Genomic DNA, 18652 nt, shown 5'->3' with positions numbered 1-18652 from the left:
TTTTATATTTTATATCTACTTCATATATCACTGTGTAATGAAAATTAAACAAATAATAATAACTTTGGGGAAGTAATAACCTCTCAAAAATGATTCTGACTTGTGTATGATATATAGCCATTTTTGATATGAACTAAATTTATTCCCACTTGAAAGCATAGGCAATTACTTTTCAGACACTCAGTGGAAAGCATGACAACAAAAGTACATTTCCCATTCTAACCCTCCAGTTGCCTTTGTACCAAGCTGCTGGCCATCATATCAATCCAGGGGCCTAAAGATATATAGAGTGAATATAAAAGTGGTAGCTACTATGTAAGAACATATATGTTTGTGTTTCAGATTCCATTTTAATACCAAATATTTTCCTTCTAAAATAAATAATCAAAAAACTTTTCTCATTTGTAGATCATGTAACAATTTACAGTTTTTTCACCATATTTCATTTCATTTCATTTTAGTGATGACATGATTTAACAGAAATACAATCTCAAATTGCAGAGCTTCTATGATGTGTAAAACTAATTTGAGTCTCAGTCTCAACCATCTGTAAAACAATGATAAGCATAACATTTTTTATCTGTTTACAATGGTTAAGTGAGAAGCCATTCAAAACAGTTAAATCTGCATAGACATAAAATCTCTCAGTAACTGTTCAGTAAATGTTTTATTGTTTTATTAATATTTGTTTAATAATCACAATAATGTAATGAGGCAAACAAGAAAAAAATGTCTTAATTTTGGAGATATGGAAACTGATTCAGAAAAGTTTCTCAGAATCACAACATAAAAATGGAAGCTGGTATCTTATTAATAAAATTTATAAGAATTGAATGTACCATTTCCAAAATTTTTTTTAGAAATTAAAAGTAGAAATCAAAGTATGTGAATAGGAAGAAATAAATGCCAATTTCCAGATTTTTGTTCATATTCTGTGTTGAAAAATGTCAAATGACAGGTTTCTTCTATTTTACAAACACAAGCTTCATGCTAGGTTTTCTCGTAACTAGAAAGAAATAAGAAAAGGCTATTTGAAATTTGCAATTCAAATTTTAAGGAATGGCCAAGTAATGAATTAGTGACAACATTCCAAATAGAAAAGACTGCCAAATATCAGCAATTCTAGCTAAGAAATTCATAAATTCAGCTATATGGGAAAACTTTCACGTGTCCTCCTCTGCACTATGTCAGACCCTTAAAGACTAATGCAGTTATTTGAGTTTAAGCCATTTTTGCTATGCCTACTCTTTCTCTTTTTCTCTCCCTCTTATCTAATTACTAGCACAAATAAAAATATATTTGCAATTAAAGTGACATAATATCTTATGAAAAAAAATCTACTGTTCATCTTTGTCACTGGCCTTATTTATTGTGGGTATTCCCAAAAAATTTAGAATAAATACTAACAGGTTAAAATCTGAGTGAATCAATCCGGTACTAAATGGTTCATGGAATCTATTAACCCACATTTTTTTCATGTGTCTTTTCTTTTATAGAAAGCAGAGATTGCTATTGCCCCTCTGACAATCACTTTGGTCCGAGAGGAGGTCATTGACTTCTCTAAGCCCTTCATGAGTTTGGGCATATCTATTATGATCAAAAAGCCTCAGAAATCTAAACCAGGAGTGTTTTCCTTCTTGGATCCTCTGGCCTATGAGATTTGGATGTGCATAGTCTTTGCCTACATCGGTGTCAGCGTGGTCTTGTTCCTGGTTAGCAGGTTTAGTCCATACGAGTGGCACACAGAAGAGCCGGAAGATGGGAAGGAAGGACCCAGCGACCAGCCTCCCAACGAGTTTGGCATCTTTAACAGCCTCTGGTTTTCCCTGGGTGCTTTTATGCAGCAAGGATGTGACATTTCACCCAGGTTAGTTTCAAAGCCCTTAAGTTCTTCACCAACTCCCTAGTAATTCTAAATATTGTGCATAACTTCTCTCTATATGTTCTTATTCTAGAGGCAGAGCATTACCTAAAACAGAGAAAGACTTTTTACTCCCCAAATTAACCTAAATACACTCATAACCAATTTTTCCAGATTAGCACAAAGTATGGATGCTTCATAAAGGTTAATTTCCCACTGGAAAAGGAACATATGGAACCCATCAGAACTCTCAAAAATCATTTAGTATTAATATTTCCTATGGTGACTTGACAGGTGGAAACTAAACCTAAATTCTTAAGAAAATAAATTTATTTTCATGTTATTTCCTTTACAAAATCAAATGTTTTTGTCATTGTTGTTCATATTTCAGAATTAATTTTGAATTCAACTTAAATCCTGTGTAGCTTAATGGAAATTTCTGCCATGAAATCACCTAAAACCTAAGTCAACATAGTAGGTTCCAGATATACTTTTTTCTGAACAATCATAAGCTAAGCAGTATACAGAGTCAGAAATGTAAATACTATATATGTTTTATCTGTGGAGTCATAGCTCTTGTCAGTTAAGACATAGTTTAGTTAAGTTTGCCAAAAATACAGCCAACCTACTGCTACAAGAAAAATATCAAATTTCTCTGAGAAAAGTAGGTGAAGGCAAGAGAAGCTAAGAATTAAACTTAAACAGTGACATATTAGCATCACATATATGTGTATCATTTTAAGAACTCTTTCTTAAAAAGAGACATTCTAGCAACAATGCACTTTGTATTCCTTATGACCCAGTTCAGTTCAGTTCAGTCACTCAGTCGTGTCCAACTCTTTGTGACCCCATGAATTGCAGCACACCAGGCCTCCCTGTCCATCACCAACTCCCAAGTTCACTCAAACTCGAGTCCATCAAGTCGGTGATGCCATCTAGCCATCTCATCCTCTGTTGTCCCCTTCTCCTCCTGCCCTCAATCCCTCCCAGCATCAGAGTCTTTTCCAATGAGTCAGCTCTTCGCATGAGGTGGCCAAAGTACTGCAGTTTCAGGTTTAGCATCAGTCCTTCCAAAGAACACCCAGGACTGATCTCCTTTAGAATGGACTGGTTGGATTTCTTTGCAGTCCAAGGGATACTCAAGCATCTTCTCCAACAGCACAGTTCAAAAGCATCAATTCTTCAGCACTCAGCTTTCTTCACAGTCCAACTCTCACATCCATACATGACTACTGGAACACTATAAATGTGCATAAATTCCAGCATAGGAATTTGAATAAATAATCTTCAATTAATGAAAAGAAATCAAAACAAATCAAGTAATAATTTTATGGCTTTAAAAATCAGGATTAAGTAAATGCTAAGTTAAAACCAATAGGTGCCACTTATATAGTAACATTAAGAAGGGAGCATTTTGAGCTAGAAATGCCATGGAAAATATTAAGAAAATATTTTAAAATAATTCTCACAGGAATTTTAGGTAGTCTGATGGTCCTATTGGATGAAATCAATTATGACTATGCTCTGAATTTTTTATTCATTTCATTGTCACTTTTTCTCTACTCACTCACACATCCTTGATAGCCAGAGAAAGGGTGAGAGAAAACATTTTTTGAGCTCTAGCATCAGTTTTCAGTGCTGTTATACTGCACACTGACAAGCCACATGCTTTGGCCTCATGTGGGCAGTGGCAAAGAGAACATTTTTATACCAGTGTGGAAAGCACTTTAAGACATAGCTCATCCTCCACTCAGAAAAGAAATATAATATTCTTATCCAACAAACAAACAAAGTGTTCTCAACTATGGTTCCTTGGAGACCAATCCTAGGTATTTTTCCGGTCAAGCCCCACCTTGGCATATGTCCTGTCTATCCTTGCATACCTCTGACTGAAGGTAAAAACAAGTTTTCTCACAAAAGCATCTACCACTTTGTATCAAAATCTAAGAGCTTACCCATTGTTAAGATGTATTGCTATTTTATAATAGTGCTGCCAATCAAACTGTGATACTGTGTTTTATCTTGTCAAACATAGGCTGCATCCTAATTTCAGAGACACTGAAGTGTAAGAGGGGAGTCAATGAATTTAAGCAAGTGTTCCTCCCGTAAACAATTAAAAGGAAAAGTATTTTAAAAATGGCATTTATACATTCAATATAGCATGAAAGATATCAAACGATACAAAAATACTAGAATCACTCTTGAGTAGACTATTCAGAACATAAAATGACACTTGCAATTATTTTTAAACATACACAATGTTATTTCTTTTCTTTATGTTGATTATAGAAAGGAAAATGTACATTATCTTATCCATGTTTAGATCGCTCTCAGGACGAATTGTTGGAGGTGTTTGGTGGTTCTTTACACTCATCATTATATCATCTTATACTGCTAACCTTGCTGCTTTCCTGACGGTTGAGAGAATGGTCTCCCCTATAGAAAGTGCAGAAGATTTGGCCAAACAAACAGAAATTGCCTACGGAACACTGGACTCAGGGTCAACAAAAGAATTCTTCAGAGTAAGTTGAGGGGAAAACTAAAAAGAAAATGTTCATACCTTTGAAATTTAAGCAGTTTTGCAAACAATTATACTATGGGCTCTAGCTATCAGAGGCTTTGCAAACACAATGGTAACTGTTATATTTAAACATAGCTATGCTGTATATTTCTACTTGGATTTTAGTGATTTTAAGTTGCAAAAGCGTATTGATTTACTCACATTGCAAGAGGGACCCTCACTAAGGAAAAGTAACAGCAAAAAAGGTAAATAAAGCAACTTTATTTAATAATTCATCCCAAAGATTCCAGATAATGCCATGATACTTTATCTGGTAAGATTTGGATTTGTCTAAACTTTGGGACTTAGAGCATAAAAATGAAAACAGAGCATAAAAAAAAAAAAATTACCTTACTGCATTTGAGTATCAAAGCCTTAATAGCATGTTATAGCACTTATATGAGGTTTATTGTTCCATAATGTATTCTGTAACAATGGATTTCAAAGCAATATATTTGCTTTCTCACTAGATAAAAAGAATAATAACTACTAAGTTCTAGCACCCTTGTAAAACATTGTGTGGTATTTCATTTGAGCTGACTTCTCTGTTTTTGCACATAAAATTGCTCAAACTGATATAATTGCATTTCACATATGGGTATGATTCCTTTGGCTTGCCATCAGGATGGCAAGTATTTTGGAGGTTTTTGGTTTTCAGCTCCTAGTGCCACTCTAAGGATGAATTTTTTGATCAGAGAATCTCTTTTAGCCTGGTTTTACTTAAATCCAGAAATATAAATTTCATAATATCTGATCAAAGATAAAGTTTTATTTTGTGACTTCAGAATCAAAAAACTAAAAAGTAGTAAGGGTAACATTTTCACAAATATTTAGCTAGGTAATAATTGCATCTTATATTAGTATTAAACATCAATTGCTTAAAGACTAGATATTTAACAATTTAGAGGACAAGATATATTTCACTATTTCCTAAACTATTTTGTAAAATTAATGATAGCCCTTTAAAGTAAATTCACTCATATATAGTACTTGGGAAATCATACTTTCTTTTAAAATGTATACATTTATTTTTTTCTCATTCAGGTTTCAAGTTACTCCTTAAGCCAGGCTTAATTTTCATGCACTTGAATTTCGATAAGATATTTCTCTTTTTTAAAAAAAATTCAATTATATTATTCTTATATACTATAAATGCTGATGTAACACTAAATCACTGATGTAACAGCAAATCATTCTAAAACTGTCAAACCCATCACTGCACATTGTGTTTTTAAAAAATAAAAAAAAACAGACAGTGAACATATTTATCAACAATTTGGAACATTAAAAATAGATATAAAATTTTAAGTTAATTATAAAGTATTTGTAGATTTTTCTAAAATTATAAATAATAGTCATGACAATATATTTTATTAACTTAATTAGCCAAACTTTTTTAACTTACTAAGTGCATCCCAGTCTCTGAAGCTTAATATAATAGCATAGTGCTCTAATATATTTGAGCATAACTTCAAAACCTTGCTAGAAATCTAAAAGGTGAAAGTGTTAGTCACTCAGTTGTGTCCAACTCTACAAGCCCAAGGACTATAGCCTTCCAGGCTCCTCTGTCCATGGGATTTCCCAGGCAAGAATCCTGGAGTGGGTTGTCATTAAAGTTTCACCCAAAAGAAAGTAGGTAAAATGTAGTGATTTGCCTAAAAATCAGTATAAATAGTATACAAATTTGTGCTATTTATCGCATTTTACTGAAAAATGATGGCTGGTTTTCATGTAAATGAAGCAAATATTTATAGGTTCATCATTCTGCTTTGAGTGAAAAAGGAGAAAAGAAACATCATAGTGATTTCCTGAAAATATTTCAAAGCTGACTCTCTGTAAATCTCTTTGTCATCAAGTACACTGAAAATATTATTTCTAATCTTTATAGAATTTTTAAAAACTCAAATTTAATAAACTAATGAGGTAGATAAGAGAATATATTGATTAAAATATATAGGAATAAAAAAATCTGCTTCCTAGACACAGTCTTCCATATAAGTTGTTCAGTCACCGTGCCCTATCTCCTTTCTGTCCTACCCAATTCCAATTTTAAAATTGAAAGAGTTTCATAAGTATAGGTATTTATGCTGCAGAAAAGTTGATCCCAAATGGGACAAGAAAATAATTTTCCCTGGAAGCACACTTCCAGGAATGCATAAATTTCAGTTCTCTGATAAAAACCTCATTCATTTCCTACCCTGTGTTCTTCCTCCTCTCTCATACACGATGACCTGGTTTAAATAAACTATTTGTCTGATAGACTGAGGAAACAGACTGTGAAAGGCATTTTTGTCCCTAACAAAATGTTTTCTTACAGGAACACAGTAATGGTACATCTATCAGCTTCACTAAATTTCCTCAGGCAGTTATCTATACTCAGGACTTCAAAAAATGTTGCCTTTGTTCTGGAAAAAGATTTAAGCCATGGGGAAAATAATATCCGAATTCAACTATTGCCTTGGTTTTGCCCCATTAACAAACTTGATAACTTCCTTGTTCTGTGCACCTTGTTAAACATACACATGGAGGCATTTAAGGAGAAGGCAATGGCAACCCAATCCAGTACTCTTGCCTGGAAAATCCCATGGACGGAGGAGCCTGGTAGGCTGCAGTCCATGGGGTTGCCAAGAGTCAGACACGATGAAAGACTTCACTTTCTCATTTCACTTTCATGCATTAGAGAAGGAAATGGCAACCCACTCCAGTGTTCTTGCCTGGAGAATCCCAGGGCGGAGCCTGGTGGGCTGCCGTCTATGGGGTCGCACAGAGTCGGACACGACTGAAGCGACTTAGCAGCAGCATCAGAAGAGGCATTTAAAGAAATTTTGTGTTTGTCACTTAATGACTGGCTTCTGTAAAGGCACTTTTACATTATACCTGATTTGAGCACTCTGATTTTCATTTCAGTGCAATTTTATCCTGTGCCTGTTTGTCATCAGTGAAATTATGAATGCATAAATGATTAGTATCTCAGTTGTTATAATATGATCATAGTGCATTGATGAGCTCTTACTGGAACTTCAGTCTTGCTGCATAAGCTACTAAAAGCAGGAAATAATTCACATGATAACAATGTAAATATCAACTACAGTGTATGACATTTTTATATTTATATTAAAAGCAGAAATGACAAAATACTTAATTTTGAGAAATTAAAAAGAAAGCACATTTTTAAATCTCTAAGAATTATTTTACATAACAAAATAGTGTTCTAAATTAAATAGCTTCCCATATATTCTGTTTCATAATAAAGATGAAACTGACATTAATTTCATGATTTTAAAAAGTAGTGACATATTACATTTGCTTATTACCTTGAGCGTATTCACTCCCCAAATTTGATCTTTACAGTTGAAGATGAAGATATTAAAAGTGCTATTATCATTACATTTATGAACTTGCTGAGTCTGCAGAAATTTCCTCAGTTTAGCCTGCCTTATCAAATTTATAATGATTACCTTGCCCTCTTTCCTTAACAGCACCCTCTTACAGTGACAGGTAAGGCACAGCAGTATTATTTCCAGTGCTTTACTTCTTGAATTCTCCCACCTCACCTTCTCCACCACATGGATTTGATGTTTTCCAAACCATGGCCCTTTTAAATCAGAATCAGAATTTTTAAACATAGTGACACACCATGTAAATTTTTTTATAGTTTCTTTCATCATTCCTAATTTATATTATACTAGTACATAAGAACTGTTAAGCATAACTACACTAAAGATTTTTCTTTCTTCAGGATTTTAAAGGAGTTAGTTTCTTTTGCATTTACAGTATATGTAATCAATATGATTTAAACAAATTCAACAGTAATTTTCCTCACATTAACATTATGGGAATGGACTACAATAAAATATCAATAACAAAGGTATTTTATTCCTTTACAAAAATAACTTGCTTTAATTTTCTATTGCATTTATATTGTAAAATTACTTGTATAATTACCAAGCCCTAAAATCTTTCTTTTTTCCATTTTGCTGTGTTAGTTTTCTTTACTTGTTTCTTGTTCCTGTAATGAAATACTGAATAATAAGAAAGTTGGCAAGTAACAAGCATGATTCTTGTACTCCTAAATTTTTTAAAAGAAATTTTAATCAAACTAATACTCAGATTTTATTTCTTCTAGTTTCAATTTAGTATACACAGTGAAGCAAATATATACATATGTATTACTATATGGCTAATAGATGTTTACCATCAAGTCTCTAAATTGAAATAACCAGAATAGATGTTTAAAGACAAGATTAAGTGATCCAGAGAGTTTATGATTTTCAGAGATTGGAACTCACTGTAAAATGGAATAGTTCATTCTTTGGAAGAGAACTTCATTATTAGAGATGAAATGAATGAGGCCAGGCAATATGGCCTCCCTAGTGGATCTTATTAATTCAGATAATCTTCTGCCCTGGAACCACACAGAATCTTTGCAATGGAAATATAGTTGGCATAGAATGTTCCTAATATGAAGATTTCTGTAGTGAGAAGAAACCTGTCATTACCTGAACACACATACATAAATACATCAAGATCTCTTGATGTATCTCAAAAACATCATGAGATATTTTTAAGTTTTAATAACGTAAAAACATTTCAGATACCTATTTCCTGAAATAAATAATTTCCATTTCCTGAAAATTTTCAGGATATCTATTTCCATCTGATATTTATCACTATCTGAAAGTATATTAACATAAAATATCAGGAGTTTGATTTTTTAGGTATGCAAATATCTTGTGTGGCTTATTGTATAGGTTTATTGATTGCTAAATTCCCATCTTATGAAGCCAAAAGTTTGAATACCACTTTTAATCAATCATCTGAGTAATTTGCTTTTGCCTAGAACATATATTCTTAAGTTTGCTATTCAGGTTCCTAGTCGAATTATTGAATATCTGCTTCTTGTTGGATTCTATCTTCTGGTAATCAAACAAAGTTGGCTTACATAAGTATACACGATACTCAGAATTTGGCCTCATGCATAGAGTCAAGTTTGGTGGAAATCTCCATTCCTTTTAGTTTTGATCCACGTGCAAAATTTCCCCACTTTGCTACTGAACAAAAATAACTGCACCAGATAAAAGTCTGTGCGTATCATTGTAATAACACCAAACAGGATTCAGACTTTTCTATTTTATTAAACACATCCTTAGGGACATTTGCATTCAGTTGGATGTATTTTCACATTAAAAAAAAAAGAATGTATGGATAAAAAAATCTAATATGAATGCAGATACCCACAAAAGGAATTGAATAAATTAAGTACAAAAAACAGTGTAGATCGAGCCAATAAATGAAAAAATAAAATTTCTTTACTGAAGTCAAGGGATTAGAAAAACTAACTTTCTAAAATAGAAAGTGGAAAAACAGGAATCACTTCTCTTTAAGTTTAATGTATCTTCTATTTGGAGATTTTGTTAGAAAAGGTCTAAAAATGCTTTGGTGGACCTAAAATTTGATTCTTGTTTTATAGATATTTGGTTTACAAACTAGGGCAGATTTCTCCTCCTCCTTTGGTGCTCAACTACTGACTTGATAGGGACTGCATATTTTGTATGTATCTTTTTAGATTGGTTCTCATTAAAACTTGGAGACATGGAAAAATATAAAAATAAAACAATATAACAATTCTCCTTGTTTGCTGTAATTCAGTACAACTCTCTCTTTGGATGTATATATTTCATAAAAATAATTTGTTCTTTAAGCAGTTAACTAGGGTAATTATGACATGAGGTAACTTTTTCATCAAATATCACTTTTAAATATCTTTCATTTCATTGATTTTCTTAAATAATGTTAAAAGGCAGTTTTCTAATTGAAAAAAATAGTGTAATTATGACAAATTGGAATTAGGGTGTAATGTAAAAGGCTTTATCCTGATTCCAGTTCAGTCAATATTAACATCTTGTTCCCTTCTTTCCTGTATTTAATTTTATTTAATTTCCTCCAGAGATCAAAAATAGCAGTGTATGAAAAGATGTGGACCTACATGCGATCAGCAGAGCCATCAGTGTTCACTAGGACTACAGCTGAGGGAGTAGCTCGTGTCCGAAAATCCAAGGGCAAATTTGCCTTTCTCCTGGAGTCCACTATGAATGAATACATTGAGCAGCGAAAGCCATGTGACACAATGAAAGTTGGAGGAAATCTGGATTCAAAAGGCTATGGAGTAGCAACGCCCAAGGGCTCTTCATTAAGGTGGGTGGAATAGTATAACAATGTAACATGTGTTGTTATAGTATTCCACCTTCCCTGATGTCCCTGAGAGAATTATTTTGTTTTGTGTGTGAACATGGTATGTTTGTTTGTTTTTCTTTCTTTCCATTTCATATTTTTTGGTCAACAATCAGGTAATTTTTTTTTAATTTTAGAATAATTAATCATAATTGACATATATCTTTTAAGGCCATATAAAAACCAAACTGGTTGAACACCTGCTGCTTCCAGTGGGCCTAAAACATGGGTAGCATATGCTTCTATATCTCATCAACTTTTTTTGGTCACTGAAATCTACATTCTCATTATGTCAGTAATAATTCTACATTTTTCATTATTTTTTAAAATTATGCCTGCCCACTAGTTTCTATGAAGAAATCAACATCTTCTAGAAAAACACTTATTTTTCCATTTCAATATTTCATTTATTATGACATCATTATATTTTTAGAAAATCCTCATGTTGTACTGATGCTAACTTTGCAAATCACATTTATTTAAAAATGCAGGAGGGAAAACTGGGCTCTGATTTTATGGTGCTTACTCAAGTCACACTCTCATCTGTTGCAAAGGGAGTATGGCATAAGTAAGATCTGTAAAATTAGACCCAATAACAATGCAAAATTGTTAACACATAGACCCCTAAAATATGACTTATGACTAAAGCATCACACATGTGGTTAATAGCCCACGAGTGTTAAAACTGGCACTTTAATTCTTAAGGAAATGTTGGTAAAACCTGCCCTTTTTACCCTTTTGGTCCTGGACATAGAAAATCCACATGTTTATGTCCAGGAGGCAGTGTTTCCTATTTTCCTTAAGTAATAAAGGCTGCTTTTGAGTTGCTGGGACTAGAATAAAGACAGGGTCAAAAGTGACAACTGACAAATTACTCTGGTCTCAGTGCTGTTTAGGAGAGATTCATACAAAACACAGATTCAAGAGGAAATCAGAATCTTTGCTAAAGGAATTAATCAAGAACCTGATCTTGAGAAATGATGTTTCTGGTAAGCCTTGGAAAATTAAGGTAATAAGACCTGTACTATTGCCTAGTTAAGAGTGAAAACAATATAATAATACATGATTGGTTTCAAAGGGGGTACTGCAAAGTGCTTTGGGTATCTGTATTGGGTGGTGGAGGAGTTGAGACAAATATGAGAAACAAATACTAGTACTGAAAAGTTATATTAAACCAATATTTTGTGCTTCTAAACAACACTGTAACAATTAGAGAGTGGTTTCATGTTATGTTCAAAAGGGATGATTTTTAAAGAGATAGAAAAAAGTTAGCCAGTAAAGACAAATTTGAGTGTAAAGTTTGGCAATTCTGAAGTCAGGTTTATTTGAACATACTTCCCATGTGAAACTGGAGAATTGTGCAAGGGGGATGTCCAACATAAATTATCCATGGGTATCCTCTAACTATAACAGAGGAATCTGTAGTTCTTAAATAATGCTGGGCAAAGTATAGATCAATATTTATGGATCAAATAATTGTGAAATATCAAAATAAATAAATCAATTATCCATGATAAAATTCTACCCTAAAATATGTTAGCCATTCAGAATCAGGCATCAGGATATTTGGTCTTGAAAGGGTTTATTTTGTTTAATGAAATATAAGAAAGATGTAATCTCAATGAGGCCATGTGGCAAATACATCTCCATCAAAATAGTAACTACAAGAGTACAAAGTATAAATTATTTTTAAAAAACCCAAAGAGAGACAGCTATGATGGTTGATATGTAGATCACTCTTTAGACTATTGATTACATTCATTGGATGTAGCATTTGCCCTTAGTTAATTCTGTCTGGATGTGGATGCCTTGTCCTCTGTCTTGTGTCTACTGATAAAGGCAAGTTCCAGGGACTGAATTTGGCCTGCAGATACTGGTGCGCCTGACTCCCATTGATAGCAACAGTGTTCCTGTCTTAAATGTGCCACTTTGTCAAATCCACACTACAGGGATTGTTTGGGGGGAAGCTGAAGGACTTCATCTGTCTAGAACTGTATAATAATCAGCTCTGGCCTCCCCCTGCTTTTCCTGTCTTTCCCTGGATCTTGTTAATGAGGCAGTTGTTAAACTCAGCTTCCTGGGTGAAGAGTTTGATTATGTGCTTTGCTTTATACATGCCACAATTTCCTGAGCAAGCTGGCCCCTTCATGACAAAAACAGTCATTTTGTCCTGCCTTTGAGAATGCTGGAAGGGTACTGAGGGCTAGCCAGCATTCACCTTACCCACACCTCTCCACTCCACACTTAGCCCTACTGAGTAGGAGGCTCATTAAGCTTAAATCTTGTTCTTATTCAACCAGTAACCCTCTGCTTCAAAACAGGGAAACTAACGTAGAGAAGAATGTAGAGATTGACTAATAGGCAGCTTCTGTATAAAAGATAAAATGCAAAAGAATTGCAGTCCTTAGAGCAAAATCCAGAGGATATAACTGCATCAGAGTATCTTTGAAAGCTTTCTTCCTTATTTGTTCAGCTGAGACTAAGTCTATTTTCCTGTAAGATCTTTTTAAACCAGATTTTTGGGTTAATAGTTCTGGATACAATGAGACTGGTCTATTTTGTTGTCATTAATTATGGCTTTCTTTCAAATGCTGCTGTTTTGATTCAAGGGCAACATGAGATTTTAAGAAAAGGAAAAAAATCTTCCTTCTATATATGTATACATAGTAAAGTTGTATAGTTTACTATCAAAATAGTACTTTCTTTTGTATATTATCTATATTACACTAGCTTCAATACTTTTAACTTTGCCATGCAATAAGTAAACTGCTAAAGATTCCTTAGAGTGAATCATAATTTACTTAATACAGATTTATTGGCTATTACACAGTTTCTAAATGAGAAATACCCTTTTTAAAGATATTCATGGTATCTAGAATCTTCAAGTACCTCTAGGGGACCTAGAAGTAGATCATACTTTCAGAGTTTTCCTGGCATTTGTAAGAATGTGTATACTTGACCTTAACATTTGAAATCAAGTTAAAGAACTAGCCTTCTGGGAATTCCCTGGAAGTCTCGTGGTTAGGACTTGGTTTCACTGCCCTGGACCCGTGTTCAGACCTTGGCCAGGGAACTAAGGTCCTATAAGCCACACAGTGCAACTAAAAATAAAATTTAAAAAGGAAAAAACTAATTTCCTCTACTTTTATTTTTCAATAGTTATAATCCCCATTCACGTGTTGCCTTCTCTAAAGATATGAAGTATTTGTGGAACTGTTGCTAGTATAAACTAACGATCTGTCCAAAAAAAGTGTCTTCCAAGAGAAAACAGCCCCAAAAGAACTTCATCAGTGTTTGAAATCTGGAGGGAAAAGAGGTCCAGTTGGACTTGGGAGCTGATCCTTTGAAACCAAGCACATCATGCTTAGTTTGAAAGAAGCCAATTAGAACCCCCACAGCAATAGCATGGCAGGAGGGGACAAAGTACTAAAAATGGGAATAGCAGGGCACATCTTCACTGGACCTTTTATTTGAGTGTTTAACACAATTATTGCCCTCATCAGACACTTGGCTCAATTCTAAATCTGTATCAGGGTAGGTAGAGTTCTCTGTATGCCAAATTATGTTTCTTCCACTTCGGAGTATTCTTTAGAGCAGATATATTCAACTTAACATTTAAATTCATGTGTGAAAAATATATTATCTGTAAACAACCACTTTCCTATGTAAAATTTGTGGGACATATTTAGTCATCAGTTCAGGAGTTCTTAGAAAGTTTAGAAAGGAGGAGTTTCTTGATATTGTTTGTGAGAATAAAGTTGTAGTCTATTTTTGGTGTTAGTAACAAGCCAATTATTAACACTTAATATAGACACTAGTAAAACTTAAAAGTGCAGAAATTTAAAGCTGAGTACTTACTAGTACTCAGCCTCAAGTACTTTTAATTTGTTTTCTGGAAATGAATTACAGAAGATTAGTATACAATTTTGTTTTTTTTTTAACTATTATGGGAAAAGAGAGAAATTCTCATTTATAAATATCCTTCATTTTTATTTGGTGTCATATTAAAAAATGCTACAGATAACTTACATATTAAAAAATGCTACAGATAACTGACATATTTAAAAATGCTACACAAAAACTTAGTTCTTGTGATCTCTTTATATTTTGGAACTTAGTCTGATAGCCTAGCCTGGGGATTAGAAAAATGCACTCATATAGACATCAATAGCACCTCTTAGCATACAAACACATGCAATTCCCCCTGGCTGTGATATGCTTAAGCACTTACCCTGTTTGCTGTTAGAGATGTGAAAATACCAAGTATTTCACATTCACATGGTAAAGGTATCAGTGTTAAATGTGTCCCAGGGAGAAATATTCCTCTTTAGCATTCATACATTCCATCCTTCTCTTGCTTGATATTGAGTACAGTAGGAAACATAAAACTTTCCACTGCCATTTAAAATTTTAAGTGTTTCATTTAACTTTTTTCCTACAATTAAAAGATGACTAAAATTACAACTTCCCATGCAAAGGAAAAAAATCTTGCATTTTTCTACACTTCTTTAAGATTCATGAAGCATTAACATTTCCCATTCTTCCCGCTCATTAAAAAACATGCTAATATGATTTGCCTTTACTCATTTGCCAGTTTATTCAACAAATGGTTGTTGAGTTCCAACTGAGAATTTACCAAATAGATTTCAAGTTGTTCTCTCTAGGGATGTTTTATGGCTAGCTAGGTAACACCATTTGACCGTTTCTAAATTCAATATTCAGCTGTGTTTCTAAATCAAATATTCAGCTCTCTATTACATTTAGAAGCAATATTTTAGTAACTTACCTGAAAAAGTGAATAATATGTGGCTGTTTTAGTTTATACTACTTCAAAGAGGATTAAATTTAACAAGATAAAATTGCTAAAAAAGAAGTTCAACAGGTAAACTTTCACAAACTGATTTAACAAGAAATCTAAGACTAGATCTCCATTTTGACAGTGCAGTGAAAAGCTAGAATTCCACACTGCTGTTCTTTCATCCCACACTATTGTCTTGTAAACAAATACTCTTAAGTATAAAGAATTCCCCCAAACAATATCTATATCCTATAAATTCAGGTTAATTCACAACTAATGTGAGTGCAGAATCTATAACCTTAAGTTACACCTGCCACATATATTTAGAAAACATAAAGTTGTCTCTAAGACCAAAGTTCATAATCTGATATGTATAAATATGCTGTAGATGTGTTTCATCTTGGTATATGTCTAATAGCTGGACAAGTTCCATATTATGTCACTCATCTTTACAGATCATCGCACTATAAGAATTGGTCTCTAGAATTGCAGTACTAGTGTTCAGGTTATAAAGGGGACACAGAGAAACAAGAAAGCAAGTGAACAATGGGTCTGTTCAGCTAAGAAAATATCAGCCAAGTTTGTGTGGACTGGTTTGTTATTCATATTTAAGAGAAGGAAGATAAAATATTGTGACAGTCATTTGAAATGAACTGGAAAATAGTAAAGACTATGATTTATAATTATATTCTAAGTAGAAATAAGAAACTGTAACTCGTTTATTTTATAAATGTTTATTTCTCCCCAAAAATCAGTCCTATAACTTTTGTTTTCAAAATGAGATAACATACATTTGAGATAGCTTTGCTACAAGCATAATATCCTATGCACCTGGCAACACCTGAATAGAAAGTCACCATTCAACTCTCCAAAATACCTCACCTGGCCTCAAACCTTCTTATAAATGGCGTTATATTGACTCTAAGAACATTTTATAAATAATAATTATACAAACAGAAGTTAGAAATACTATGAATACATTGTCTATCCTCCATTAATACCACAAATGGGTTTTTCATGATTGCTGCTGCTGCTGCTAAGTCGCTTCAATCATGTCTGACTCTGTGCGACCCCATAGACAGCAGCCCACCAGGCTCCCCCGTCCCTGGGATTCTCCAGGCAAGAACACTGGAGTGGGTTGCCATTTCCTTCTCCAATGCATGAAAGTGAGAAGTGAAAGTGAAGTCGCTCAGTCGTGTCAGACTCTTCACAACCCCATGGACTGCAGCCCACCAGGATCCTCCTCCATCCATGGGATTTTCCAGGCAAGAGTACTGGAGTGGGTTGCCATTGCCTTCCCCTTTCATGATTAAAAGTAGTTTATTTTTAATGAATAGGTACCATACTTTCTAAAAACCTAAAACATTGTTAGGACTCATTCAAAGAATGAAATACACTTTCAAAAACTCTGTAAAGCCATTTCAACATGTTTCTCTACCATCATACAACTCAACAATGAAAAAATGTTAAAGGCATAAAAATATTCTTAGCATTAAATTGTGCCTTTCAAAGTATACTACACCAAAATTTGCAAGAAATCTATTGTTTAAACTCTACTAACCAAAATCATGACATCATATTGAAATAACCACAGTTTTATTTATATAGCTTTTTCTCTAAGATTTTCAATGAAGAAAATGGCATAAGTATTTTTTTACAGAAATGTTAAAAATTCAATCTGTTTTCTCTAAGTGTTAATTCTTTGGGAGTTGGCCAAAATAAAAATCAAACTGGAGTCAATCAAACAAGTATAACACAAGCAACTCACTTTCAAAGGCAATATGAGTATATGGACTCCTCTCCATTGTTGCTTTACTATGCAAGTTTATATAAAAGCTGTCAAGAACTATCTGCAAGGCCTCTGCTATTATAGAAGCCTAGTCATTTCATATTTGGAGCTGAGAGATATGCAACTTCTAAACATCCTTTTGATAGAGTAACAGGCCAGAATACTATTAGTAAATAAGAGAAGATATCACCAGATCCCCAGTCCCTAAGTCTCCTCTCTTTTTAGGTGCTTGTAACTAAGACCACAGAAAAAGTATTATCAACAAGTCATTGCTACTGACTTTAGCATGAAAAGCAAATGCTTTTTTAAAAGCATGAGAAATAGAAAACTTAAAATTAAACCAATATCCAGAACCCTAAATCAATACCCTAACCTTTGGCTTATTTTTGAGGCTAGGCTAGCCAGAAGTAAATAGGATCCAAAAAAAAAAAAAAAAATGGAGCTGATTGTCTTTCAGAGTAAATATGAAGGGCATAGACTAAAAAAAAAAAAAAAAAAGAATTACTTTCCATTAAATGATAAAGTAATGAAAATATAAGGCAAAGAATCAGTCTATCATTTTATTAATATTTTTAATTTGTTCACTTTTAAGACACAATGTTTGAATTTAGCTTAATGTATAACTCTAAAAATTGCTGGGCAGGCTATTTCAAAAATGAAATAATATTAGTAAAAATACAGCATTATGGCTTTCAAACCACTTTCATATATATATATATATATATGTGTGTATATATATATATATATATATATATATATATTCACCTGCTCCTTTTAACCTTCTTATGATGTCATTTTATTATAAAGGAAGACATAAATTAGAGATGTTAAGTGACTTGCCCACAGTCCCACACAGCTGAGATTGGAAATGAGATCTTCTGACTCTCTCCAGTGCTCTTATGGGAAAAGAACAACAACAACAACAACGAGAAAACCTCTTTACTGTAACTATAGTTTACTTTGAAAGGTTATTGAATAGATTCTATGATTATTCTATGTTGTAGTTTCATCAATATTGATAATTTCAAGGTATATTGAAAATACCCATATAAGAGCTCAAGAAATTATAATGTTTAATTCATATTATAAACTAAAGAAACTCTGCTAAATTAACTAAATTAGACAGAGGTAGGTTTCAGGTCAACACAAAGAAAGATTTTACAACAATTAAAGTAGGTTCAAATAATGGGGGGAGAATTGGCTATGTTTCCCAAATTGTTCAAATAGAAGAGATTCTCACATCTCAGAGAGTATACACAGTGACATCTAAATTTCCATCTCATTTCGAGAGTCTGAAATTCTGGGTCATGTCCTGAACTGTCTTTAGTAAAACAACCAAAGAATTCTGTTATACCTCTTTGAAGCTGTGGACACTTAATAACACTAGGGGGAAATTCATTCCCAGAATTTCAA

The 18652-nt window shown here is 33.2% G+C and overlaps 1 protein-coding gene across 9 annotated transcripts in view; it reads left to right on the top strand.

Annotated features, from left to right (window-relative positions):
• The window catches only part of GRIA4 (glutamate ionotropic receptor AMPA type subunit 4), a 668265-nt gene that overhangs the window by 606414 nt on the left and 43199 nt on the right, over positions 1–18652 (top strand). For all 9 annotated transcript variants that reach the window (XM_027979123.3, XM_060399629.1, XM_027979122.3 and 6 more), the window contains 3 exons: positions 1497–1867; positions 4185–4383; positions 10369–10616. In XM_027979123.3, the coding sequence (XP_027834924.1) occupies positions 1497–1867; positions 4185–4383; positions 10369–10616 (818 nt within the window). The remainder of the gene's footprint in view (positions 1–1496; positions 1868–4184; positions 4384–10368; positions 10617–18652) is intronic.

The sequence above is a fragment of the Ovis aries genome, chromosome 15 (assembly GCF_016772045.2).
Source record: "Ovis aries strain OAR_USU_Benz2616 breed Rambouillet chromosome 15, ARS-UI_Ramb_v3.0, whole genome shotgun sequence".
In the NCBI taxonomy this organism is placed as follows: Eukaryota; Metazoa; Chordata; class Mammalia; order Artiodactyla; family Bovidae; genus Ovis; species Ovis aries.
Note: the sequence above shows the minus strand (reverse complement) of the source record. Positions and strands in the feature narration are given on the sequence as shown.